Source organism: Verticillium alfalfae, genomic scaffold, assembly GCF_000150825.1.
Source record: "Verticillium alfalfae VaMs.102 supercont1.13 genomic scaffold, whole genome shotgun sequence".
NCBI lineage: Eukaryota > Fungi > Ascomycota > Sordariomycetes > Glomerellales > Plectosphaerellaceae > Verticillium > Verticillium alfalfae.
The window spans coordinates 784,842-809,254 of NW_003315026.1; the positions used below are offsets into that span (position 1 = coordinate 784,842).

At 56.1% G+C, this 24,413-nt stretch overlaps 9 protein-coding genes and 1 non-coding gene across 10 annotated transcripts; 5 read left to right on the forward strand and 5 right to left on the reverse strand.

Moving 5' to 3' along the window:
- Positions 1 to 891: 891 nt before the first annotated feature.
- On the reverse strand, positions 892 to 1,944 carry VDBG_08856 (conserved hypothetical protein; the record flags this gene model as incomplete). Its single annotated transcript, XM_003001014.1, has 1 exon — positions 892 to 1,944. The coding sequence occupies one exon, from the start codon at positions 1,942 to 1,944 to the stop codon at positions 892 to 894; it is 1,053 nt and encodes a 350-aa protein (XP_003001060.1).
- Positions 1,945 to 6,873: 4,929 nt separating this feature from the next.
- Positions 6,874 to 9,171, reverse strand: VDBG_08857 (DNA topoisomerase; the record flags this gene model as incomplete). Its single annotated transcript, XM_003001015.1, has 6 exons — positions 6,874 to 6,900; positions 6,974 to 7,127; positions 7,196 to 8,533; positions 8,589 to 8,767; positions 8,822 to 9,019; positions 9,091 to 9,171. 6 exons carry the CDS (start codon positions 9,169 to 9,171, stop codon positions 6,874 to 6,876), a joined length of 1,977 nt encoding a protein of 658 aa, XP_003001061.1.
- A 659-nt stretch (positions 9,172 to 9,830) lies between these two features.
- Positions 9,831 to 11,023, forward strand: VDBG_08858 (conserved hypothetical protein; the record flags this gene model as incomplete). Its single annotated transcript, XM_003001016.1, has 3 exons — positions 9,831 to 10,223; positions 10,283 to 10,347; positions 10,399 to 11,023. The coding sequence occupies 3 exons, from the start codon at positions 9,831 to 9,833 to the stop codon at positions 11,021 to 11,023; spliced, it is 1,083 nt and encodes a 360-aa protein (XP_003001062.1).
- Positions 11,024 to 11,235: 212 nt separating this feature from the next.
- VDBG_08859 (4-nitrophenylphosphatase) lies at positions 11,236 to 12,324 on the reverse strand (the record flags this gene model as incomplete). The annotated part of the gene is made up of 4 exons (XM_003001017.1): positions 11,236 to 11,993; positions 12,062 to 12,130; positions 12,185 to 12,206; positions 12,262 to 12,324. 4 exons carry the CDS (start codon positions 12,322 to 12,324, stop codon positions 11,236 to 11,238), a joined length of 912 nt encoding a protein of 303 aa, XP_003001063.1.
- A 1,343-nt stretch (positions 12,325 to 13,667) lies between these two features.
- On the forward strand, positions 13,668 to 14,147 carry VDBG_08860 (predicted protein; the record flags this gene model as incomplete). The annotated part of the gene is made up of 1 exon (XM_003001018.1): positions 13,668 to 14,147. The coding sequence occupies one exon, from the start codon at positions 13,668 to 13,670 to the stop codon at positions 14,145 to 14,147; it is 480 nt and encodes a 159-aa protein (XP_003001064.1).
- Positions 14,148 to 14,452: 305 nt separating this feature from the next.
- Positions 14,453 to 14,976, reverse strand: VDBG_08861 (conserved hypothetical protein; the record flags this gene model as incomplete). Its single annotated transcript, XM_003001019.1, has 2 exons — positions 14,453 to 14,619; positions 14,697 to 14,976. 2 exons carry the CDS (start codon positions 14,974 to 14,976, stop codon positions 14,453 to 14,455), a joined length of 447 nt encoding a protein of 148 aa, XP_003001065.1.
- Positions 14,977 to 16,185: 1,209 nt separating this feature from the next.
- VDBG_08862 (conserved hypothetical protein) lies at positions 16,186 to 17,709 on the reverse strand (the record flags this gene model as incomplete). The annotated part of the gene is made up of 5 exons (XM_003001020.1): positions 16,186 to 16,349; positions 16,412 to 16,556; positions 16,609 to 16,721; positions 17,101 to 17,408; positions 17,465 to 17,709. 5 exons carry the CDS (start codon positions 17,707 to 17,709, stop codon positions 16,186 to 16,188), a joined length of 975 nt encoding a protein of 324 aa, XP_003001066.1.
- A 2,184-nt stretch (positions 17,710 to 19,893) lies between these two features.
- VDBG_08863 (pectate lyase A) lies at positions 19,894 to 20,756 on the forward strand (the record flags this gene model as incomplete). Its single annotated transcript, XM_003001021.1, has 3 exons — positions 19,894 to 20,130; positions 20,195 to 20,282; positions 20,350 to 20,756. 3 exons carry the CDS (start codon positions 19,894 to 19,896, stop codon positions 20,754 to 20,756), a joined length of 732 nt encoding a protein of 243 aa, XP_003001067.1.
- Positions 20,757 to 21,380: 624 nt separating this feature from the next.
- Positions 21,381 to 21,461, forward strand: VDBG_15186. The gene has a single exon. It is a non-coding gene; the product is annotated as a tRNA-Ser (tRNA).
- Positions 21,462 to 21,858: 397 nt separating this feature from the next.
- Positions 21,859 to 24,384, forward strand: VDBG_08864 (Ku80; the record flags this gene model as incomplete). The annotated part of the gene is made up of 7 exons (XM_003001022.1): positions 21,859 to 22,346; positions 22,396 to 22,460; positions 22,514 to 23,034; positions 23,094 to 23,485; positions 23,542 to 23,756; positions 23,816 to 24,285; positions 24,367 to 24,384. 7 exons carry the CDS (start codon positions 21,859 to 21,861, stop codon positions 24,382 to 24,384), a joined length of 2,169 nt encoding a protein of 722 aa, XP_003001068.1.
- Between the last annotated feature and the right edge of the window lie 29 nt (positions 24,385 to 24,413).

The following is a 24,413-nucleotide window of genomic DNA, read 5'->3' on the forward strand; positions in this document are numbered from 1 at the left end:
GCCCTGCACAGAAAGTGCCTGATATCCTAAGCCTGTCCATCGATGAATCCTGTGCAACCACAGATGATGTGTTGCCCACCCAAGCATGCCTTTCGAAAGGCAGCATCCCGTTATTTTCCTGAGCTGGCCCCGGGATAAATTAAAAAGAAACTAAAAGAAGAATGTCCAACAACGATTGTGCCAGTGCAGTGGCAGGCATTGCGTGGTAGTGCCGACGTTTTCTTCTCTCCACGGCTTGTTGAAGTGGAGATGTGCCAAAGAAGTAAAGTAATGCCCAGGTATGTTCCAGAAAGCGTGTACGCGGACGGTCGTAAGATGGTATGAGGTGTAAATGGTAAAGGCCAGCCGATATCCATGCCCTTTGCCATGAGCATCGCATTACTCATCAGAAGGCCGATGTGGTGTTGTGACGAAAACGAAATGCACCCAACATGAGCCGTAATAAGTAGCCACTGCTTCATACACCGAAGCAAGGCGTGGCTCAGCGGTGAGGTGTGTGTTGATTGATGCGATGGAAGTTCCGATGCCCGATAGTTCCAAAAGTCATCCGTCAAAAAGGGGTTGATGACGGATGGTGTCCGTGTGATGAATGCCATGTCGGTCCTTGGGCCCACATACTTTTGTGCCACTGCAGGGCAAGTATCCTCCTCTCATGATCTCGCGTCTCTCAATAGACCCAAAAGATCTTGACCCGTGCAAAAAAGGGGGGAAATGATCAGAGACACGCCGGCCCGATCGATCAAAGGCGAGTCGTAACACGGTATCCTTGGCCCAGCCAACCGCCCGTCCCAAAACTGGAGAAAACATGCCGTTCCCTCCATTTGTTATGATGCGAGGCGCACCGCGTTCCCCCTGCCCCCCAAAAACGCCATGCTATGCAGAAAAATGATATTACAGAGAACCCAGGCGAAGAAGAGCCTCCACGGCGTCACGCTCCTGTGCGTCCGACGTGGCTCCTAGCGCCGAAAAGTCAAGGTTGAGCGGCTGGGGCGACCGCGCCATGCCGTTTGAGACGGACCGTAGGCCTCCTGAGGCGTGGACCGAATTCAGAAAACTGCGACCTGCCGGAGTGGCATATGAGTCAGCGCGTAGGGCGGCGGCACCAACCGCTGCCCAGTCTTCGTCGTCGGTCACGTCTTCGGGGTCATCGTTCATGATCATGTCGTCGTCAGGAGCCTCAGAGCACGAGGCTGAAGCCGAGCCGTCGAGCGACATTTTGTCGGCTTCGTCCTCCATCATCATCGGGTCGTGGTCATCGTGGGAGAAAACCATGGAGCCGGCAGTCTCGGAAGACGCGGCGTGGAGGCGCGAGCGATCGACTCCCCTAGCACCAGCACTGCTCTTGTTGATGGGAATGCCCGAGACGTATTCGTTGTCTGCGGTGGCGACGTTTGCGCGAAGGGATGACCGCGACGACGGGCGTCCCAGCGTCCCCCAGCCAACCTTCTCGAACTCGACGTCGCCATCAGGACCACCGCCCTCACCGCCTCGTCCCTCGAGCGCACCGACAACAAGCCTGCGCGCCTTGGTCGGAGGAACGCCTGCGAAGCCTGGGACTGAGGTGGTCAGGTAGCCCATGATGTGGCGGATGGCCAGGGGACCATGGTTGAGCAGAATCTCGGGCAGGTGGTGCTTAGCCAGCAGCTGGGCGCTAATAGCGCCAGTGGCATCGTAGGGAGGTGAGCGCGAGGCGTTGCGACCACGAGGACGGGCGTCGTGGGCATCGTGCAGGTCCAAGTCCGAGTCGATGGGCTCGAGCTTAGCCTTCTGCAGCTGGGCCTTGAGACCGTGAGGCGGCAGCGCCGGGGAGATGGAGTTGGGAGGAGTCGGGAGGGTGTGAGATCGTGTCACAGTCGGGACACTCCGAGCCGCTACAACAGTCAAGTTGTCTCGGCTCAAGGAGGCCTGGGGGGTATTGCGAGCAGCTGCTGCCGTGGTTGCCATGGTGTCGGATCGGGGTCCGGTTGCTTCGAGACGAGCCTGACCAAGCAAAGGTGATTAGTTTGCGGAAAACAGAGCGATGGAACAGAATCGTGATGCGATGCGACGCGTATTTGAGAGCAGAGAGAAAGGGGCAACGGTCGCGGTGGTCGCCAGGTTGAGTCACAGGGGGGGAAAAGCAACAAGGGCGCAAGAACGGGACGTACCAAGTCAGTCCGAAGCAGTGGGATAAGCTGATGCTTTGCGTAGAGAAGCAAAGCAAAGGGGTGGCAAGAAAAGCGACGACGGGCAAGCTAGCAGAGCTGAAGCAATGACCTTGACTGCAACAAGAAAATCTCGATGCGATTTCGTGTGGTTCTTTCGTGATGTGGTTGTGCGTTGGGGGAGGAGGAGGGAAGGGGAGGGCAGTGGGAATGGGGGAGAGGTTCTAATGTACAGCCATCGCCTATTGCCATGGTGAGAGACGAGTGCGCGCGCACATACACAACAGAGATGGAGACAGAGGGTACGTCAGTTGTGCCTGTAGATGCCAGCCAAGACGAGGTACCCATGGACAAGAGAAGGAGAGGTACGGCAGTATGGGGAAAGGTACTTGAGCTAGTGTAGCTGCAGCAGTGACAATCCAGGTCCCACAGGTCGGCTTGTGGGTACCTTCCCGCTTGCCTGAGGTCATGATTCCTGCCTTGTCATGGGCCACTGCTCGCTGAATGCCTGCCCGGCTGGCGTAGGTAAGTACATGTCTAGGCTGCACATTCCCCAGTTACGGGTAGTTTTGGGGCCGTGGAGCCCCGAAGCGACAGCGAAGCCAGGCCCGCCCAGGAGCCAGCTGTTCTGTTTTGGGCTGTCAGAGGGGGTGGCTGCAGCTCTTTCCCGGCCTGAGGCGCTGCACATGCACCGAGCGGCCAACGCGACAGGGAAACACAGGGTGTGTTTATAGCTGTGATGGGGGCTGATATATCCAAAGTGTTCATCCCTGCTTCCCGCTGGCACAAGACACATCGATGCTGTATACAGTGTAAGGTCGTCACTTGAGACAGTAAAGTTGGAAGGGGCGATCAGAACAGCACAGTTGCCTGGAGGGAGTCATCGCACATGGACAACCCAACTCGCTTTCCATGTTCTTTCCTCTCATGAGCGTCTCATGAGCGCTCACGTCTGAAGGAATCTGGTTCCTTGCACCCACCCTGATATTTGCGCAATTTCGCCATGGTAAAAAAAGATAATATTATTTTCTTTCTGTGCGCACGCCATCCTCAATAGCCCGTCCTCTGAACACGAAAGATTACAAGCTGTTGTGGATATGGACCCATCTGCTTTGCACGCGGCTGTCTTCCGGTATCAAAGCGCTTCCATGTCCACGCTGGCTGGACTTGCCCTTTCCCCCCTTCCCGTGGCACTAAAGCTGACAACGCGTATCCCTGGAGCGTGGAATCTGTGGACCGTGTACCACTAGCCACGGACAGGATGACTCAAACGTGCACCGTCGCCCACACAAAAAAATATTTTGGAAAGGCAAAGGGGGCCATCAGAAAATAGGGGAAACGAAACCACAAATACCACAGCGAGATGAGCCATCTCCCATCCCAGTACTCCGGCTCATACCAGGACGCTCGGCCCAGCATATCATGCCCTGCCACTTTCAACCCCCTGAAATTTTCACCTTGGTCGTGAGGGCATCATCACCCAAGTAATTCATACCCTGCCTTCGTCCCTCTGTCAAACACGGCGGAAACCGGGAGCCGGCCGCGCTGGCACTGCGGACCCAAATCCATGGACCCGTCAACTCGTCTCATCCCGGCATCGCTCTGATCACCGGCTTCTCCCCCGATGGCCGATGTACCCCATGTGATCCGCAATAGCTCCTGAGCTGCCCCTCCGCAGACGCCTGGCTCTTCGTGGAGATTGCGCCGTCTCACGAAACCATTGTGTCCTCTCTTGATCCATGATTACCTGTGCTGCCACTTGTTCTCATGTGAAACAACCCAGCCAGGGAACGGCTTGGACCACATTCATCAGATCCGTTCCATACCGTCCGTTACGGCTGGCTGGTATCGAAAACCGCCGTATGGACGATTCAGGATACCAAGGCTCTGGGCAGTCAAGATGGAACGTCCTTAGGGCTAGGGCAGGACTGGACGAGGGTCGATAGGTAGCCAAGCGCCATCATTCACGATAGCTATTTATCCCGTCATGCAGGGGCCGCGGACGTTGCGCCGATGTCGCCTTGCCTGTTCACGATCGCGATCAACGGGCACCTGATGCCTCTGTTGGCTCACCTAGTCCTAAATGAGGCCTAACGAAATTCTGGCCATCTTGATGAATGAGGCGATGTTGACTCTTTGCCTGTCATCGCTCGATTGGCGGTCACAAGGTAGGCCTAAGTCGTACCTAACCCTACCCGTCGCCTGTATACTTGACCATCCTTTGTCACAAGTCATGGCACTGCCCTTTGGTCAAACACCGAACGCCAAAGACCCCTTGATCGGCACTTGCATCCCAAGTATACCGACAAGCCTCGCTCCCTCGTGGCCAGAACCTTCCAACCCAATCGCAACATCAGACTCGAGTCGTGTTTGCCCTAAAAGCACCCTTAGGTTCAGCCACGGCGTGCCTACTCCGGTGTTGCGCCAAGCCGTCCAGAACGGACGTCCTGATACTACACTTACGACAGCATCATAATTGAACCTCATCACTATGAGCACGATGACGATGATACTGGGCCCAGGATCTCTGCAACTCATCCCCCAGAAGCTGCATGGCCTGCACTGCAGGAACTCCCACACGCCGCCGCCTCTGCGTCATCGTCACCAACACGAACCCAATGGTCCAGAACCGGACCAGATGCAAGAGCCGACGCCCCATTTACGCGTTGACTGGGGTGGCTGTGTACATACATACAAAGACTGGTGACTGGTTGGCGATGACTGGACGACTGAACGAGCCACTGGGCGCTCTCTATTTCCATCCCTTTCAGATCATCAAATGCCCGAACGCCCCGTTTCATTCTCACTGTGTACATCTCTTCGCGTCTGGGGGCGTGGCCTTACAATGACCGGACACACAGTGCTAGAACTTGCGCAGACACGGTCCAGTGACTTGTGTGTTTGAGAAGAGAGAGGGGGGTGTGTGTTTCCGACAGATAGGCAGAGCGAAGCCCCATCATGCGCCAGCCACCGACCCACGTCCACCCCCATCCTGCCCCCAATGTGTAGGGAGGAGATAAGAGACGACGACGACGTATGACTGCTATAATGACCCGAGGATTGCCAAAAAGTCCCTCCTCCCCTCCCCTCGGATACAAAAATGGGGGCCGATATCACTCATCAGGAAATCGGCACAGCATTCTTCCTCGGTGGTCTTGACCATTGCATTTCTATGTATCATCTGAGGGAGCAAGGCCAAGTTCCCGGGTTACCCTTTCACTTTTCACACCACCTGTAACAAACCAACCCCTCTCTCCCTCGCCCCTCATCGGCCAACGTTTCGGGCTGCGCGATGCATCTGCTTCCATTGGGCCGGTCCCCAGTACGAAACGCGGGCTGACACCCATGGGGCAACATGTATTGTCGCCTCGCGAAGACCATGCGCTGAAGAACTGCAGAGTGTCGACAACGAAGTGGAGGAGGAGTGTGCGCCTCGCTGGTTTCCATGCTCGCATTGGCAGTTGGCAGAATTCCATCGCACCACACACTTCTCATCCTCCGACGAGGCGCGCAGCCATCACGTTCCGTCGAGCGGGCCCTGCGATTGGTGTATTCGAAAACCGGCCGAAGGGTGCGACGGGATGATGGTGTGTACGTGTTAGCGTGGCGTGTAGGCAAGGCGCGCGTGGACAACTCTCCGCACCAAGGCAACAAACCCCACTGGCGTTAGACAAGGTCTACGTCCTGTTGCGTCTCATCAATGTGACTTTTCAGAGTGTCTAAATGAGCGATCCTCATCCGCCTGACCTCGCCCTGCCGCGCACTATACCCCATTCCACAGCACCAACACTGGAGGCTTGCCCGTGTACATGGAGCGCGTCGCGACAACTATCTTGGTAACGAGGGCTGCCCACATTTCTCATCGTGTCCCCGTCTTGGGCGGGGGCCTAGGTCGCTCGGCGCCAGGTTCTCCTCGAAGGGGGAAAGGGTACGGCACGACTGCTGTATGACCAAGAACGAGGAGATCCAAAGCCCTGGCGCCCCGCCCCTCGCATCGCACCGCCGCCCCCGCGATATCATGCCCTTAGTCCATTCACCCGCTGACACGACCCCACGTTGTGCAACGCTGCGTCGTGAAGCCTCGACAGGTTTTCAGGTCCGACAACTCGATATGACGCGCTGAAACCACGCGTTCCGTCCGTCCGTCGTGGCCCGATGCAGTCTACTGCCCATTGCTACTTTCCCCTCTTTCTTCCGCGAACTTTGGGAATCCTTCATTTTTTGAGTTGGCTCTCGGGACAGGTCTGTTGAGGGCCGGACTTCCGAAGTCTCCCGTTCGATGGCGGGCGGCGGCAAACAGCTTCCCGTCGGGTCCCGGCGGGGTGGGTTTGGTGATGCAAGCTCCCCTCCCCCCCCTCCACCCCTCCTCCTCCTTCGTTGCCTGCCCGCACCCGCGAGCGGCCATGCTCAACCCGCCCACCTTGGTAGGCACCTCGGACGGACCTGACGGATTGGTGGGGGGCTTCACATGGACCACGACGCAGCTTCAGCGCGCCTTTCGTCCCAACATATTAACTCGACACCCCCCACCTACTTGCTTCGGTGTGGTAGGGATAGTAGGGCAACAAATACCTCAAACTGTGTTCGATTGCGTGCATACTTGCGTCGGTCCGAGGTACCTGTTGATCCCATTTCAACGACATGCGATCTGGGCGAAAACCGTGACTTTGGTGCCATCGTGGGGAGGGGCTGGAGGAGGGTGCAGCCCTGGAAGCTAGCGCTCGACCTCTCACGCAAAGACGAACTCACGACAGGCCTGTGTGTGTTTGTGTCAGCATTCGAGGCAAGTAGATCCGCAGCAGGAGGGGAAGGGGCAGGGGCAAACAAACCTCCTTGAGCGTGTTCATCTTCTCCTGCGTGAGGGCGAAGACTTGCCGATACTGGCCGATGTTCTGCTGTAAGACCTCTGCCCTGGAAGCGCGGCCTTCGCAGATGGCCTTCATCTGGGCCTCCATCTCCTTGCGGAGGAATGGCTTGCCGAGGCTGGTCTCCAGCTCCATCCGATCGAATCCCACAATGAGTGCCATGCCCAGTTTCGTCGGCACGAACACCTTGAGACGACCCCGTCCGCCGGAGGATGACGCTCCTCCGCGTCCTCCACGACCACCTCGGCCTCTGCCTCCACGGCTGCCGCGGCCCCCTCTTCCCCCTCCTCTGGCCGGCGATGACTCAACCTCATCGTCGTCGTCATCCTGTGCGCTGGGCCTGTCTGGTCGACGAGGGCTGCGTACTCTCGATCCTGGATCTTCTGGATGTGTTCGGCCATGGTCGCGTCCGTGCCGATGCCGTTGATATCCATCAGCGCGATGAGATCGGCTTCCGTGAGATAGCTCGGCGGGCTGGTCTTGCCATCGGTCAGCATGGCCTCGGTGGGCTGGAAGACCTCGCCCACTCTGAACTTGGGCAGCTCAGTCGTGTCATTCCATTTCTCGTAGACGAACACGTCCAGATAGTTTCTCTCCAGCACATGTAACCCGTGGGCGTGAAAGCTCTCTTCGCCGTAGAGAATGTCCACGTTCGTCGACACACCCTTTGCGTCATCCGAGCAGCAGGCCAGAAAACGACGTACAATGTATTCATACAGCCGTTTCGCGTCATGGGTCAGAACAGAAGGCGAAGCAAAAGTAACGGGGTGAATGGGCGGATGGGCTTTATCGTCATGCCGGCCTTGTCGGGGCTGGCTGAAGCTCCCGCTCAAAAGGTCCTGGGCATACGGTCCCCAGGCGTCGGACTGCGTCTGCTTCTGCACCAGGTTCCGCAAGTTGATCTCCTTGTCGAAACGGTCCGTCTCGGTCCTCGGGTAGCTGATGAACCCCTTGTTGTAGAGGTCCTCGGCGACACTCATGGCCTGCTGGCCACTCATGCGCAGGAGACGCGTGGCTGCCTTTTGCAGCTCGACGGTCGTGAGCGGGAGAGGCTTCCACTTGCGCGTCGGCTTCTCCTGGACCTTGGTCACCTTTGCTGTCCTTGCCTGGATGCATCGTTCGTACAAGATGGTGACAGCCATGCGGTCGAAGAGCCGATTCCTTGACCAGGCAAACTTGACTTTTTTGCCCTCTTGGGTGTGGTTGACGTGGATGCTCCAGAATTTCTCGGCAACAAAATTCTTGACCCGGAAATATCGATCGACGACGAAGCCCAGTGTTGGAAATTGACAGGATCCTGGGTTCATCAGCAAGAGACGTCGTCTTGAAGGTGGACTCAGGCGGAATGACCTACCATAGCTAATTATCATTTCAACGAGTGGTCCGCCGAGGGTCCTCAGGTTGGTGGTCAGGAACCGTGTAAAGGCATAGCCGATCCGAAGGTCCAACTCCATTCGCGCGTCTACTGCGTCTGCCTGACGTTCATCAAGATCCACCAGGTTCTTCGCCGCTTGTATGACATGACTGTGAGGGTCAGTGTGGTGATGCAGCAAGCAGTCCCAATGGACAAGAGACATACGTTCTTTCAATGTTGCTGAACTTGGCTCGTTTGACCCGGATCGTCGGCTTTCCTTTTTTTGCCAGTCCGACAATTTCGCGTCCGATGTTCTCGCCCTCGCGATCGCAATCCGTCCAGATGATGAGGAGATCGCAGTAGCGTGCTTGTTGCTCGATATTGTCGGCAACCGCCTTCTTGTCCTACAATGGTTTCAGCATGTAAGCCATCAAAACTGGGAGGGAAAGGACGCCTACAGAAGCCACAGTCGTTACGATCGGCGCATGGAATAGCGAGTCCGGAGGGGGGTACTGCCAGTTCTTGTTGGCAGGGGTGAACTCCATGCCGAGAAGATGGCCACGGACAGCTGTCATGGTGACGTCGCACTGGTTCCATGGTGGGCCGAAATTAAAGTTAAAGCAGTAGTTCTTGGTGAACCGGTCATTTGTGTTGCGCTGTAGGAATTGGACTCGTCAGAACGATGAGGGGTGACCGGATGGGATGGATGTAGAGGAGGGGCTCTCACAGTCTGTGCTTGCCCGCCAGACAGGTGATCAGTAACGGCTTTTGAGATGGACGGCTTCTCGGCCACGCAAAGAACCCGCATGATGACTCGGTCAAACTCAAAAGGAAGCGAGAGCTTGCGATGGTCGAACAACAGTCGAGGACGTGGCAGTTGCCTGCGTGTGTCAAGAGCCGATGTGGTATCTTGGGCGTGACAAGCGAATCGTCGAAGGGCACGGCGCGTCTCCCCTGCAAAATCACGGGGAGCAGACCAATGCTCCAATTCTACAAAGACGCCTCGCGACGACGCTCCTTCAGCCAAGCTGCAAAACTCTCAAGCACACAAGACAGCGTGTTGCCGACCCCATCTCAGTCCTCTCTCATACTGAACGGGTGAAGATTTATCTGCGGCAGACGTTGAGAATGGGGTCAGCACTCAATCAAGCACATCTAGGCACGGAGCCTATCAAACGAGACGATCCACATCAGATGGCCTTCGGGAAGCTGCAAGGGGGAGTCCCCCGCGTTAAACCTGAACGGGACTGAACGGCAGGGGTTCTTTGCTCCAGGACATGGACCTCAGTCTATGACGCGCGCGCCCGTATTGTACCTCCCTCGCCTGATGTCTGTCTGTTCTGCCGTCCTACTACATCAGCTGCCGCCGGAGGGACGGTAGCCTCTCTTGCGATATTCTCGTTCCGCACTTTCCATCGTCCCCCTCTCGACAGCTTGACGAAGCACGAAGCACGACACCCGCCGACAATGGACGTACCCGCCACTATTGCCGCGCTCCCAGCGGCGTTGCCGACGCTCCAGCGTATCCAAGACTGCGCCAACTGGACGCTCACCGTCAAGCCATTCATTCCCCAGCTCTTCGAACTCCCGAACCAGGTCCTTGAGAACATTGCCAGTCCCGCCGGCCTGCGCCAGCTCTACACCGAGACCAACCCTCTGATCTCTGGCTTTGCCGCCTCTTTGGCATTGTCCGTCATTTTTGCCATCGCCGCCGAAATCAACCGCAACTACTCCCAGGTCGACCGAGCGTGGAGTCTGCTGCCCAACCTCTACGTCGTTCACCTGGCTGTCTGGGCCAGGCTTGCCGGCATCGACGCCTCGAGAGTCGAGTTCCTCTGCTCAGCCACTACGCTGTGGAGTGTACGTCACAAGAGACTTTTGGATCCTGATGGAGGCCACCACTGACGAGCTTGACACAGGCCCGTCTGACCTTCAACTATGCTCGCAAGGGTGGCTACAATGTCGGAAGCGAGGACTATAGATGGTACATGCCCCTGCGACGAGGCGGAACGAGCGCCTGCTGACTTGAACACAGGGAAATCGTACAGAAATACGTCCCGCACTGGGTCTTCTTCATCTTCAACATTGTCTTCATCGCCATCTACCAGAACATCCTCCTCTTCGCCTTCTCCTGCGCTCCCGCCTACGTCATTCTCCTGACCACCCAGTTCGAGAAGGAAGTGGGCGCCTCCGACTGGGCGTACTGCGGCATCATGCTGGCCCTCGTCCTGTCCGAGTACATCAGCGACGGCCAGCAGTGGGACTTCCACGCCGCCAAGCACAAGTACCAGAAGAACGCCCAGGTCTCTGGCGGCTTCACCCAGGCCGACCTCGACCGAGGCTTCCTGACCAAGGGCCTCTGGGCCCACTCCCGCCACCCCAACTTTGCCGCCGAGCAGCTTGTCTGGTTCATGCTGTACCAGTGGAGCTGCTACGCCTCGCGCACCCTGTTCAACTGGTCTTTCGTTGGGTCTGGCTCCCTGATCCTGTTGTTTCAGGGCTCTACCTGGCTCACCGAGCTCATCACGACCGGCAAGTACGCCGACTACAAGCACTATCAGAAGAACGTCGCCATGTTCCTGCCCACGTCTCTCTCGGGTTACAAGGCGCCACCGCCGACTGCGAACAGCACGTCTGAGAAGCGCAACGGCAAGAAGTGAGGGACGCATGGATGATGAACTAAACGGCACCATGGCAACGCCGCTGATCCGTCTCGATCCGTCTTGGAGAATACTTTGTCGACTGCCCGCTCATGTTTTGCATCTATGTAGAATGCATCTAGATAGCTCTAATGTCTAACGTCAAGCATCAAGCATCGTCTCGACTTGCTCATGACTTTTTTTCTTTGTAGCCACGAAAAAAAAAAAGGAAATCACTCGATCCTGAGATCCCGGATGCCATCGACGTAATAGGCCGGCACGGCCACGGCATCCTCGGCCTCCCAGTCCGCCTTTGTGTTGACGCCAGTCAGCACAGCCAGCGTGCCGCCGAGCTTGCCCTCGATGCCAAACTTGATGTCCGTGTTGAGGCGGTCGCCAATCATGCACGTCCTCGCGCGGTCGAGGTGGAAGCGCCCCGTCACGGCATCCATCATGGCCTGGCTCGGCTTGCCCAGCTCGAGGGGCTGCCTGCCGATCATGTTGACGAGGGGCACGCCGACGCTGCCGGCGCCGGGGAAGAAGCTGCCGTTCATGGGCAGGGTGCTGTCGCAGTTGGTGGCGAGGAAGACGGCGCCGCGGCGCAGGTACTGGTAGGCCGTGGCGAGCTTGAGGTAGTTGACGTGGAAGTCGAGGCCCGCGAGCACGACGCCGACCTCGGGGTCGAGGGCCGAGCCGTCGGCGAGGGCGTCAAAGTCGGCGGGCACAATGTCGCGGCGCAGGCGCGGGTCCGTGCCGCCGACAAAGGGGACGTTCTCGGCGCGCAGCTCGTCCTCGATGCCCGACTCGCCGAGGACGAAGACCTTGGGCTTGTCGGCGGGCCGACGCAGGATGCGCGAGATGTAGATGGACGCCGAGTAGGCGGAGCCGAAGACGTCCTCGGGCGTGCACTTGATCGAGAGCTTCTGGAACTTCTTGTGGTAGTCGGCGCGGGACTTTGTCGAGTTGTTCGTCACGAAGATGGTCCGCTTGCCTGCTCGTCGTGTGAGTTGCGCATTGGACCCTGGGGCTGGAGAGGCAGCGGCCCATGGAATGACTGACCTTGGGAGTGAAGGTAGTCGATGGCCTCGGGGACGCCGTCAAAGAGGTGATCACCGGACCAGAGAACGCCTGTAACCTCATCGGTGAGTGATCAGAGGGCCGTGAGACTTTTAGGAGGCGTACCATCGCAATCGATGAGGAACGTCTGGCGTGAGGTCAGCAAGGTCATCAAGTGAGACGGACGGGGGATAATCGCGCACGTCGAACTTGTTCAGGAATTCCTGAAGGGCGGCCTTGTCGCCGCTGAGGTACTTTGAAGACATGATGGCGGATCTTGAAAGGCGGTTGTGTGTTTAGGATGAGATGGTAAGAACGAGGTTGGTGTTAGTGAGATGTATTGTGGATAAGTGTCGTGCAGGCGTGAGCAGGATTAGTCACGTCATCATGGTCCCCGTTCGGCTTTCTCTCCGGGTGCGGTCCCCATCTACGGCCGATGTACACTTCGCCGTCTCGTCCTGGGTGGTTTGGGGACAAGAAATCGAGGACGATATTCATTCCGTTTTAAGATGCTTCATGACATGCATGGGATCGAGTCGATGGCTGTATGAGTTCTGATAGACCATGATGCCGCGCCTCATATAAGAGCTAGGTAGAGCGGGTCGGTAGTTCAACCTACTACCCCTCAACACCAGATTGTCGAGAGTTCATGATACAGACTCTGCCATGGCATGGCTGACTACATGGTTTCTGTGGGCATGGAGCGAGCTGCTGGACTCCTGTTTCGTCATCGACATGACACATTTGCCATTGGACCATGATCATGAAACTGGCCTGACAGATGAACCCGTGAGATTCTTTATTTTCCCGCTTATACCCTACTTAGATACCTGGGTAGGTAAGGTAACAAGGCAGGAAGGTAGAAAGGGCTGACTGGCAGGGTACCTAGTCAAATGTAGTGGTCTACATGTACATGCCTCAGGTAGGAGCTTGGTCTTCAGTGGTCGCAGGCAAGCAGGTGTCGGCCACCGCTTCTATCAATGACCCCTGCCAATCCCGCACTCTGATTCACCGACGCTCACCGTTGACTGGCCCCTGCCTTTTCACCCGCATCCCCAACGCGCGAGCCACCTTCCCCGCGTGGGGGAACGCCCACCTGCCGTCTCAGTGGTGACCTCGTACTCAAGCCCTTCACGTAACGGTTCACTGTCGACCACCCAAGGCACACCGAGCACAAGTCCGGAAGTCGTGGGAGGCTGTGGAATGGCGCCGGACGAACCTGTGCGTCCCTGGTCACACCACAACCACCTCACCTCAACCACCCCACGCAAGCCTGGACCAAAGCAAAGCTGTAACCCGGCTGACCCTGCCAATCCTTAAAGTTCACGAGTTACCTGCCTCGTTCCTCTTCCCGTCTGCCTTTGACTTTTGACCTTTCATTTCAAGTTTGATTGTATTCCTTCCGATAGCTCCGGTAGGTACCGTAAGCTGTCAGCCCTTTTCTATAGAGCAGTTCGCTCCCAGGCAAGCCAGCCCTCTTCTTCATTTTTTCATCTCTCCCTGTGCCTCACCATAGACCGACCATTTCCCACGATCAATCAAACGGCAAACGGAACCGCAAAGGAACCGCAATCGCCAGAAGCCATCGAACACCATCATCAAAGTAATCATGGCCGTATCCTCCCAGTCCTCCACCGCAGCACCTCCCACCACCGTCACCATTCCTCCCCATACACCAACGTCGGGCTCGACCTCGTCCACAGACCCCTCGCCCACCACCACCACCTCGCCCACCCTCGCAGACCACCGCCCCTCGATCGCAAAGACCTACACGGCCCCGCCCCCGCTGGACCGCCAGTTCCCCAAGCCCCCGTCCGACATTGACCTCACCGAGGCCCTCCGCCGCGCCCCCGGCCGCTGGACCATCCAGGGCAGCATCAGCGCCAAGGAGGCCGCGCCCCGCCAGCCGCGCGCCGATCGCGACATTGAGCAGCTCAAGGCCCAGCGCATCATCGACCTCGAGACTGCCAAGGCCCAGCTGTTCGCCTACAGCGACAGCATGCAGGAGGAGGTCGTCGCGCGTGAGAGGCTGCGTCGGACGCAGAGCATCGCCAAGAAGACGGCTTTAGATACCAGCAAACGGGTATAAGATGTCGACTCATAACAAGGAGAAAAAAGCCCCTGGAAGCCCGGTTCCGAAATGGGAACTCGGACGCTCGATCCTTTGAGAAATGGCGTTACACATGTGAGGCGCAGCGGAGAGGACATGATCAACGATAGGCGACGACGGACGGAGTTCTTTATGGCAGGGTTCAGCAGTTTTAGCAAAGGGAGACAGTGTACAGTACCAATGAAAGCCCCCAATTTCCCCTGACAAGCGGCTCACGCCCCCTCGTGACACAGCTACTTCGACACAGATGGCAATCGCGAGGACATGGTCCCGAACAGCCGCCTCTACGAGAGGCGCGATCCCAGTGTGAACCCGTAGGCGATCGTCGCGATGAACGTGCCCAGGTTCAGCAGCGACGAGATGCCGTGCATCTTGCCAAAGCGCTTGTTCAGCGCCTGCATCTCCTGCGAGTGGGGCGCCGCATCGTAGCTCTTCTTGCCGTCCTTCTTCTCTGTTCTGCTGTCAGTCGTGTGCTTGTTCACTCCACCCGCGGAGGAGGAGAGGCGAGTGAGGGGGCATGCGTCAGACCTTGGGCGTAGCGGGCCGCTATGATCTTCTGCGTCGCGGGCAGGACCACCAGCAGGTTGACGGCGCCGGTGACGAACATCGTGGCAATGGGCAGCAGGGTGCCGCGGAAGTTTGATTCGTCGAGAAGGCCGCCGAGGCCAGAGGCAACGCCGAGGGGGTTGCTGCTCCCGGGGTAGGTCAGGGCGAGGATGGCGGGGAGGGCCGTCTGCAGGGCGAAGTAGATGGGGAAGAGAGCATTCTGGGCGGCCGAGAATGAGGGGCGCTCGAGCACTCGGAACATGGTGATGCCATTGACGAAAGACTGCAGGGTCAGCGGAGAGTTTGCCCGCCAGATCTTGAGCAGGCGCCTACGTGGAAGAAGGTCGTTCCCAGGAGCGTGCCGTAGCTGTTGATCGTTAGGCGCCGGTGAGACTCCTGAGTGTCCTGCGAGCAGGGGCTCACCTACGAGATGATGTGGTACGGTGCTGGGGAAAAGAAGATGGAGCCCGCCATTTTGACCGCAGGAGTAGTGAGGCTGCGCGATTTGGGTGAGCTTGTGTTGTGCAAAGGCAGAGAGAAGATCGTAACTTGAGGCGCACAAGGCAAAGTACCTTCGCTCATGAGAGCAAGTTGTAGTCGTCAACACTCCATGGTCCGATACGTCACGGCACTTGAGGTCCCCACTATTGCGGGTCATGCCTAAGGCAGGCCTGGCCACAGGCGGCCACAAGGCACGGGCACAGGGCAGGCCATTCCATTTGGATCACTCACTTACTTTGACACCTCTCTCTACACGAACATCCTCTCGCAGGGTTCACGTAGTGGAGGACGTGAAGGCGGAGTTGAGCAATAGACGCTAGTCAGGCGAAAGGAGTGGCTTTAGTTGATGGGGCAACACAAGTGATCCATACTCGGACGCTTTTTCGTAGTAGGTTCTTTCGGCCTCGTATGTAATAAATCAATATGCACGATCTTGTTTGTCTACATATACCTCTGGCGAGTACTTTCGTATAGGCGCTGTGGTCGCCTCACGTCCCTGATCCTAATTGTCTTCCCTCATACTTCACTCAGCGCCAACGAGAAGGTTATATGTCCTGGACCGGTGTGAGCCATCCCGATCATTGGTCCAAGAATGGCCATGGTCGGACATCAACCACAGATATAGCTCATGGCTTAGCTCCTATGAAAGCGACCATGCTTAAAATGATATTTCAGAAGCCTCCCAGCGTCGCTGGCACAGGCCTCTTTCTTGTAGCTGCCGAAAACACCTTTGCTGCATCTGGTCTGGCAGTCGTGGGGTTCCATGCAAATGGCATGGTTCTCAGTACGATCCATTCATCAGCCCGGAATCGACCTGGGCCACCTTGTACTCAATGCGAACTTCAGCCATCTGTAAGGGTCAACGCCTGGGGGTTTTCAAAGCGGTATCGGAAGTATTGCCGGCCCAAGTGGTCCTCGCTTCAGCCGCTTGCGTCTGATGCGAGGAGATCCTTCTTCCTGAACGAATGAGTCAAGAGATCTTTGCCATCGGACTCCGTTCATCAGGATCCGTTACGATCATCTTCTTTATCAGGTCAAGGAAAACGTCTCTCTCCTCATCATGCGGGTGCCTAGACGACCTTCGGTTCGCCTCACGTGCTTCCCAGGCTCGAGACCGGTCAGAGGAGACTAGACCTGGAGACTGTCAGCATCACATTCTCCATTGCAGCGAAGAAGGAATATCAGATAGAACGCACCATTTCCATCGTGGCGATCCCGCTTTTCCCGAATTTCGGGCCAAGTCTTCGGCGGAGGCCCACCAAGTTGAATCGCCCGAACGAGATGGCCATTGGGAGAACCCCACGTCGAAATGAGTTCATTCCCTGACTTAATATGGTATAACTAAACAAAGTCATTAGCGCCAGTATCACGAAAGCTTACACAGAGTACCTACTGTACAGCCGACCGCCCAGATGTCAGCGGCCTTGCCCCAAATAGAACCCACCTCACCTCTGTAAATTTCGTGGATTACGACCTCTGGGGGACGAATCGCGTTAGGCACCGCTCCTGCCAATATTGGGACAGTCCCAGATATCCTGTAGGCTAATCGAGTGAATCATTGGCATGAGCAGAGTTCTAAGAAGAAGACGAGATGCCAACGTAGATCTTCCAAAGTCCAGTATCCTAATTGACATTGCCGAGCTTGCGGGGAATGCATGCGAAGCTTGTAAAAACTCCGCCAACGACACAGACAGAGTCAGGTAGGGCGGCAGCGAGTCCATTGGGAAGGATGGATCGCGTGGAACGACAGGAACGATCTCGGGATTCGCGAAGTATTCAGTAATGTCATCTTCATCGAATTGATCCAATTGTGGGAGTGCAACCCCAAAGTTCGCCACGTGGGGATCTGTACGACGTTAGTTTATCGAGTTTATATGATGCGTACCACTGATTGTACCTCCGTGTGCTATCCCATGTTCATGAAGGAATGCAATGCCCTGTACGATTTGGCGTATAGCCCCGGAGGAACACTGTCGCCTCACATCGGGGTCGCTCAGGGGGGAGATCACCTCGGTCACTAAACATTCGTGGCATCCATTCGGTCCCTGGATGGTAAAGACGTCAAAGAGTTGAATAACTCCCTGATCACCATCCTTTTCGAGCAAGATTTTGCGGAGATCGGACAGGATTTCTGTCTCTCTGCTCACGTGAGGCGTGTCCGACCCTAGACAGACTTTAACAGCAACATAGCGTCTGTCAAATGCGCATCAGTGATTTTTTTTGCACCAATCGATCAGGAGCCCACATACTCCTCCACAAGATCGCGGGCGAGCCAGACCGTGGCAAATGCTCCGAATCCGAGTTTCAACATGACACGGTATCTGGGTTTCTTAGCTGGATCGCTGACACATGTGGCCAGCTTGGGAAGGATGTCGCCCAGTCTGATCGGATGTAGTCCATATCGCGAGTATTTCGTCAGAGCTTCACACCGTAGTTCATCTCCAGTGTAGACGAATTGTTCAAGTTGACCGACCAGGCAGTTTTTATCAGGCATATCGTCCTGGGTGCAAGTACGCTTCCGGGGGTAATTGAATGGTTAATTCATTGTAGATGGGGCGAGCGTGACGCCAAACACTTCGAGACCAAAACGGCGGATCCAACCTGCTCAGACCTGACCGGTCAGAATCCGGAACACCCAGTAGCGGGAACCGCGCTTGCATCAAAGACCAAAAACCCTGCCATTAATCGCTCCAAACATTTGAATTCCCGCGCGCTTAGTTGACCACTCGTTATATCTAAAGAGGCTGTAATTTAGCTGACAAGCAGGTCTAATTTTTTCATTCTTCAGCCGCCAGGGGCTGCGCCGCTCCATCCATGTGTGCTACTTCTGTGATACAGTAGCTTCATGAGCTACCTGGTGAAGATGCACAGCTGCCCGGCGGATACTGGACTCATGGTGAAGAGGTAGTAGCGCCTTCCAAGCAACGCGCGCACTTCAACGGGTGCGGAGAAGGTCGCGCAGTCGATCGTGGAGGTATTTCCTGGACCTGTCTGTATATTTGATCGAAAGAATGGCACCCACCTGCTGCTTACGGGAGCGAGCCTTGAGGCATTGTATTTCATAGCGCTGCCGTTAGTCACTAGTTCGCGGCTGTAATATACTTGGTATGAGGTAGAAAAAAAGCAAAGAAAAAAGGGTTGTTCAACGAACGTGGGGAACCTTTTCGTTGTCGTAATGCCTGGCTTGCGAAAGAGAACGCTCAAGTACGATGAGCTTTGCAATCCCGCGCATACGTGGTATACCTAGCTCAGAGCAACCAGGTAGGGTAAGTCGGGGCGACGTAGCCCGAAAGAACAAGATTCGGATTCGGTTTCGGGGTGACAGGGGAATCTGCAGGGATGTCGGAAATACGAGGTTCCATAACACCTGTGTACCTACCTCTCAATGCATTCGACCCTCCAACATTATACCAAGTATGCAACGGACTATCACATGGCGAGACTGCGTCAGACTAACACATATTGATTCGCTGCCACTTGCCGTGGGCAGCACAGCTTGGCTTGGAGTGGCCCGTTCCGGAAATCTGGGTTGCAGGGTCTCTTACGTGACAGGCGTGCTGTGGGGATAAGGTGAATCAAGGCTTGTTCGTTCATGCGACTACAATGCGGAAGCTTGGCGCGCTTTCCATGATGAACAGCCCAAGAGCCCCAAGACAGGGCACATGTATGGCCTGCACCGGCAAACAAGCTTCGATGAAGCTAGATAACTTAGATCGCAGAAACACTAGAATCTTGATTGACCGCGGAAAGTCCCGCCCATCTTTCACTTCAGAAGCCGGGCAACCAACGAGACCCCATTCGAGAAGCCCCGTGTACGGGAAGCAGTTGACATAACAAATTGCATAGCAATTTGAGGACGTGGCCGAATGCTCCATTCGCGGAAAAGGGCGTCTCCACGACTCAAGTGACTAGCCAGGGCTGGAGGTGGCGGAGGTGGTGGGTTCGGACAGGCATCCAGTGCCTCAGCAACTCAGGTAGGTCAAAGTAGGGATCGCCTTGATCGAAATGGTCAGGGAATTCAAGGCTCGGCCGATGGCCTATGCTTAACACACGGATCTCGCGTGCCCCTTTCGTCCATCAGTAATCTGGGGAAACGATGTCCCGCAGCTTGGCCAGTTGCCGCTTGAATGGGAAGCTCACTGCCGATCAGGAGAATGCAGTGCCACGTCTACATAGGGCGAGTTTCTTAACCTGACAGCGAGGTTTCCGTATTGTAACAATCACGATCAATTCCACCAATCTACAATCTAGCAGGGAATACGACCCTACCCGACAGACATGATCCTGGATCTTAGGGGCACACACCGTCTTTGCTACTTCGGGGGGCCGGTCGGTTGGCCCCGTAGCTTGTTCGAGGTAGATCAATGGAATAATGCTCCGCCAATGAAGATCCGCGATTTTGGGCAGCGCATCCGATATGGGCATGGTGGCCCGTGATTGACGGAGGCGATCTCGCATCAGTGCATGTTCTTGAGCGGACTTCCAGCGTCAAGAGAGTCGTCTAGTGACTGGAACTCCGCGGCTCTGTGGCAGACATGATGGAGCTGGAGTCCACTCCGGAACCCTCTTGGATATACAAAAGGATAGACAAGAACCTGAGGCGGCTGGCGACCACTCGACCTCCCGACCAACTGCTTTTTAGAGTGGATTGTTCCTGATCTGTCACTGCCTTGCCAATATGAAGTTCTCCACCGCCGTCGCCGCCGCTGGCATCTCCAGCCTCGTTTCCGCGCAGACTCTGAACATTCCCACCCGAACCGGCAACATCATCTCTCTCCCCCGGCCTTCCTACATTTCTGGCGCCAAGGACTTCAACAACCAGGAGTTCGACCGTGGTCAGAGCTGTGAGGTCGGTCTCGACGTCGGTGTCGACGAGCCAGTCTTCATCCTGGAGAACGGCGCGTCCATCAGCAATGTAAGCGCAAAACAAATGAAGCAGACGACCAAATGAGAGGCTGACGAGTCTTGCGCCCTGACAGGTCATTATCGGTGCTCGCCAGGTTTATGGCGTTAGCTGCAAGGGTAGCTGCACATTGACCAACGTCTGGTTCCGCGATGTTTGTGAAGGTGAGTCCTCGTCCTTTGGTCTGCCTCTACTTCTCGGCGGCCGGACTGACGTGTCGACCCTATACAGATGCCATCGCTGCCCTCGGAACAGGTGATGTCCTCGTCAAGGGTGGTGGTGCCCGCAACGGTGCCGGCGACATCATCAGACACAAAGGCCGCGGCACTGTCACGGTCGACAGCTTCACCCTCGTCGACTCGGCCAGGCTCTACCGCAGCTGCGGCGACTGCTCCAACAACGGCGGCCCGCGCAACATTGTCGTCAAGAACGTCAAGGTCTCTGGTCTGAAGTCGGAGCTTGTCGGCATCAACTCGAACTTTAATGATGTTGCCACTGTGTCTGGGTCGTGTGGTATCTCCAACAAGGTGTGCCAGGAATACCGCGGAGTCGCGAAGGGATCGAGCAGCTACAAGGTCACCACCACGGCCAACTGCCAGGGTGCGCAGGGCAAGCTGGCCAACCTTCCTGCTTGTTAAGTGCGATCATGTGGCAGGGCGCTTGCCAGACATGGCCGATTTCGGGCTGCCCGACTTTGTGTCATAGCTAGAAGATCATCCGTCACGCCAGATAGCGGCTTTGTGAATGGACAGACATGCCAGCGGTCAGAAACATACCATGACCTCTTCTTCTTCGCCTTCAGAACATAGAATCCCTGGTGCTACGGTTCCATAGACCCATTTTGTTATTGGGATGCTGATCTGCCATGGCCTTGAAAACGCGTATTCCAGCAAGTAGCAGCTCCGTGCGGTGACTGGCAGCCTTTTCCTAGTGACGTCGCAGACATGACCACGCCATGCATCAGGTGATGGTTTGTGCTGGAATTCGTATTTCCTTGAAGAGACATGAAGTCAGTGCATGAGGCTGAATGACGAAATATCCGAAGCGTCAACTACATTGTGGGAGGAATCGGACTTGATTAGTTCTGATCCCGACTGATTGACCCAGAGAGTCCCCATGTTCGGTACTGTGCCAGCCCCCCACCTACTATGCTTATGGTGGGGTATCTGCACTGCAAATCAACAAGGTCCCCGACTCAACAGTGCATCGTGACGGGCATTGGAGATCATGAGTGTCCCAAAATTGCCGCATCTCAACAATCCGGCCAGGTGGTGGAGTGGTTAACACGTACCCCTGCTAAGGGTATCTCTCCGGAGGCGCAAGTTCGAATCTTGTCCTGGTCGATTTCTTTTGCCAGTTTTGTATCATTGGTGATACAATCTGTTTTTAGTGCTGAAGTTACGAAGTCGAATAACGAGCTGTTGTACTGAATATGTCGAGGACCGTTTGTTGGACTTTCTGCGACGCCGGATCACGTGGCACCGTGTTGAACACCAGCGCGACATGGACTGCGCTAGACGTGTCGCAGGGGCCATTTCATCACTCAGACTCAGCTCACTCACACCAGCCAGCCTGTTGTCTGCCTAAAACGTCTGGTCGATATAGGCGACTTGCTGCCTGCAGCTTTATGTTTCCATGCCATAGACATTTTCTTCCATAGGTGATGGGCCTCACACCCTCTGCATTTCTCGCCATTGTTCTCACCATTTACTTCTTGCAACCTCGACGCACACATTCACCATGGCCGACAAACAGGCTACTGTCTTCATCGTCGACCTCGGCTCGTCAATGGCCGACTGCCACAATGGTCGCATCGAATCCGACCTCGACTGGAGTATGCGCTATGTCTGGGACAAGATATCAACCGTCGTTGCAGCCTCGCGTAAAACGTGGACCATCGGTGTCGTCGGTCTTAAGACCGACGAGACGCGACACCTCCTCCAGGATGAGGAAGGCTACGAGAACATCTCTATACTGCAGGAGATTGGCCCCATGTCCATGCACTCGCTCAAAGAGCTGCAGGACGTCATTGTGCCCTCTGAAACGCACACCGGAGATGCAGTGTCGGCAATCGTCATTGCCGTGGACATGATGGAGAAATACACCAAGGCGCTGAAGTATGCACGAAAGATATATCTCATCACTGACGGCACGGGTCCCATTGATGGAGATGACTTTGAAGACATTACGAAAAAGATCAACCAGGACGGTATCGAGCTAATTGTGCTGTGAGACATGCCGGCCATCACACCCCCGTTTCCCGACTGACAGCCGTAGGGGCGTGGATTTCGACGACGCGGAATACGGATTTAAGGAAGAGGACAAGCCAAGTCTGAAGGCAAGTCAGCCCCGACCACACCTGATGAGTCTGTTATTGACTCTTTTCTCAAGAAAGAGAATGAACGCCTTCTCAAGGACCTCGTGTCCAAATGCAAGGATGCCCAGCTGGCCACCATCGCCGAAGCCATTGACGAGTTGGACACGCCCCGCCTCAAACCCGTGAGGCCCTACAAATCGTACGACGGCCCGTTGACTCTCGGCGATGTCAAAGACCCCAAGCATCCCTCACCCATGGTCATCAACGTCGAGCGCTACTTCAAGACGAAACTGGCCAGGCCACCCCCCGCATCCACCGTGGTGCTGAGGACAGACCCTGGCCCCTCACAGGCCCCCGAAGGGGAGGGCATGGAGGGCATAGAGTCATCGCTGAACTTCGGTGCCATTCGACAAGCTCGCTCATACAAAGTCAACGACCCGGATGCACCCGGTGGGAAGCGAGACGTCGAGTTCGACTCCTTGGCGAAGGGCTACGAATACGGCAGGACTGCGGTCCATATCAGCGAATCGGAGTGGAACATGACCAAGATTGAGACCAACAAAGCGTTCGAGATTGTTGGTTTCATCCCGGCCGATAAAGTGAGCCAGAAACCTCATCACTACCCATTGCCGCCGAACGCACTAACAGATAGCCTCAGTTTGAACCCTTCCTCAGCATGGGCGAGAGTTGTATCACAGTGAGCCGCAAGCACGACGACAAGTCGCAGCTCGCCCTATCCTCACTCATCCACGCGCTTTACGAGCTCTCTTCCTACGCTGTCGCGCGCATTGTCCTGAAGGATGGGAAGGAGCCGCAACTTATCCTCCTTGCGCCTGGCATCGAACCCGACCTGGAGTGCCTCTATGATGTCCCCCTCCCTTTTGCTGAAGACGTCCGCAGCTACCAGTTCCCTCCTCTCGATCGCGTGGTCACAGTCAGCGGCCAAACTCTGACGAAACATCGCCTGATACCTGATGACGAGCTCAATGATGCCATGAGCGACTTTGTCGACGCGATGGATCTGGACACTTTTGTGAAGGATGAAGATGGGTAAGCTCTACGCAAAAGATTGCCATGGCATTGCACAGGTCTGACGCAAAAGACAGAGGAGAACCCACAGAATATGCCCCCATCGACGAATCCTTTAACCCGGCCATCCACCGTATCAACCAGGTCGTCCGCGATCGCGCCATCAAGCCGACAGGCGACATTGAACCCATCCCACGCGTCCTCCTCCGCTACGCCGAGCCACCAGAAGATCTCCTCACAAAGGCAAAGGCTGACATGAAGGCTCTCATCAAGGCAGCCGAAGTCAAGAAGGGTACGCTCGCGCACCCGCGGCCCCCTGCCCCCTGGACACATCCACTGACCAACTCGCAGTTCCTCCCAAGGCAAAGAACAAGCGCAACCGCGACGCCGCCAAGCCTCTGTCTGGCCTCGACATCGATGCACTTCTCGGCTCTCTCCCGAAACGCGCCCGTCTTGTGTCCCGTGACAATGCCGTTCCCGAATTCAAGCAGGCCTTGACGAGCGCAACCGACATTGCTGCAATTGAGGAGGCGGCATCCCAGATGGGCGAGGTCATTCGTGGCCTCGTCACTGACAGCTTTGGCGATGCGGAGTACAACCGTGCCATCGAAGCGCTTGGCGTCATGCGCACGGAGCTCATTAACATGGAGGAGCCTGCAATGTACAACAATTTCATCAAGGACTTCAAGACGAGGTTGCTCGCGGGTGAGTTTGGGGGTGATCGGAGGGAGATGTGGTGGCGTGTGCGGACAGGACGACTGGGTCTGATCGACTCGGCGCAAAGTGAAGTGTCCGAGGTCACGAGCGAACAAGCTACTGAGGTAAGTTTCCAGTTCTCTCCTTGCAATGCAAGCGCTGCAAATTTTTCAGCCTTGTCTCTTCTATTGCTAACTTTCGCGCAGTTTCTCAAGTCCAAATAGACCTGTATCTGCTGAGTTCTCTTTGTCTT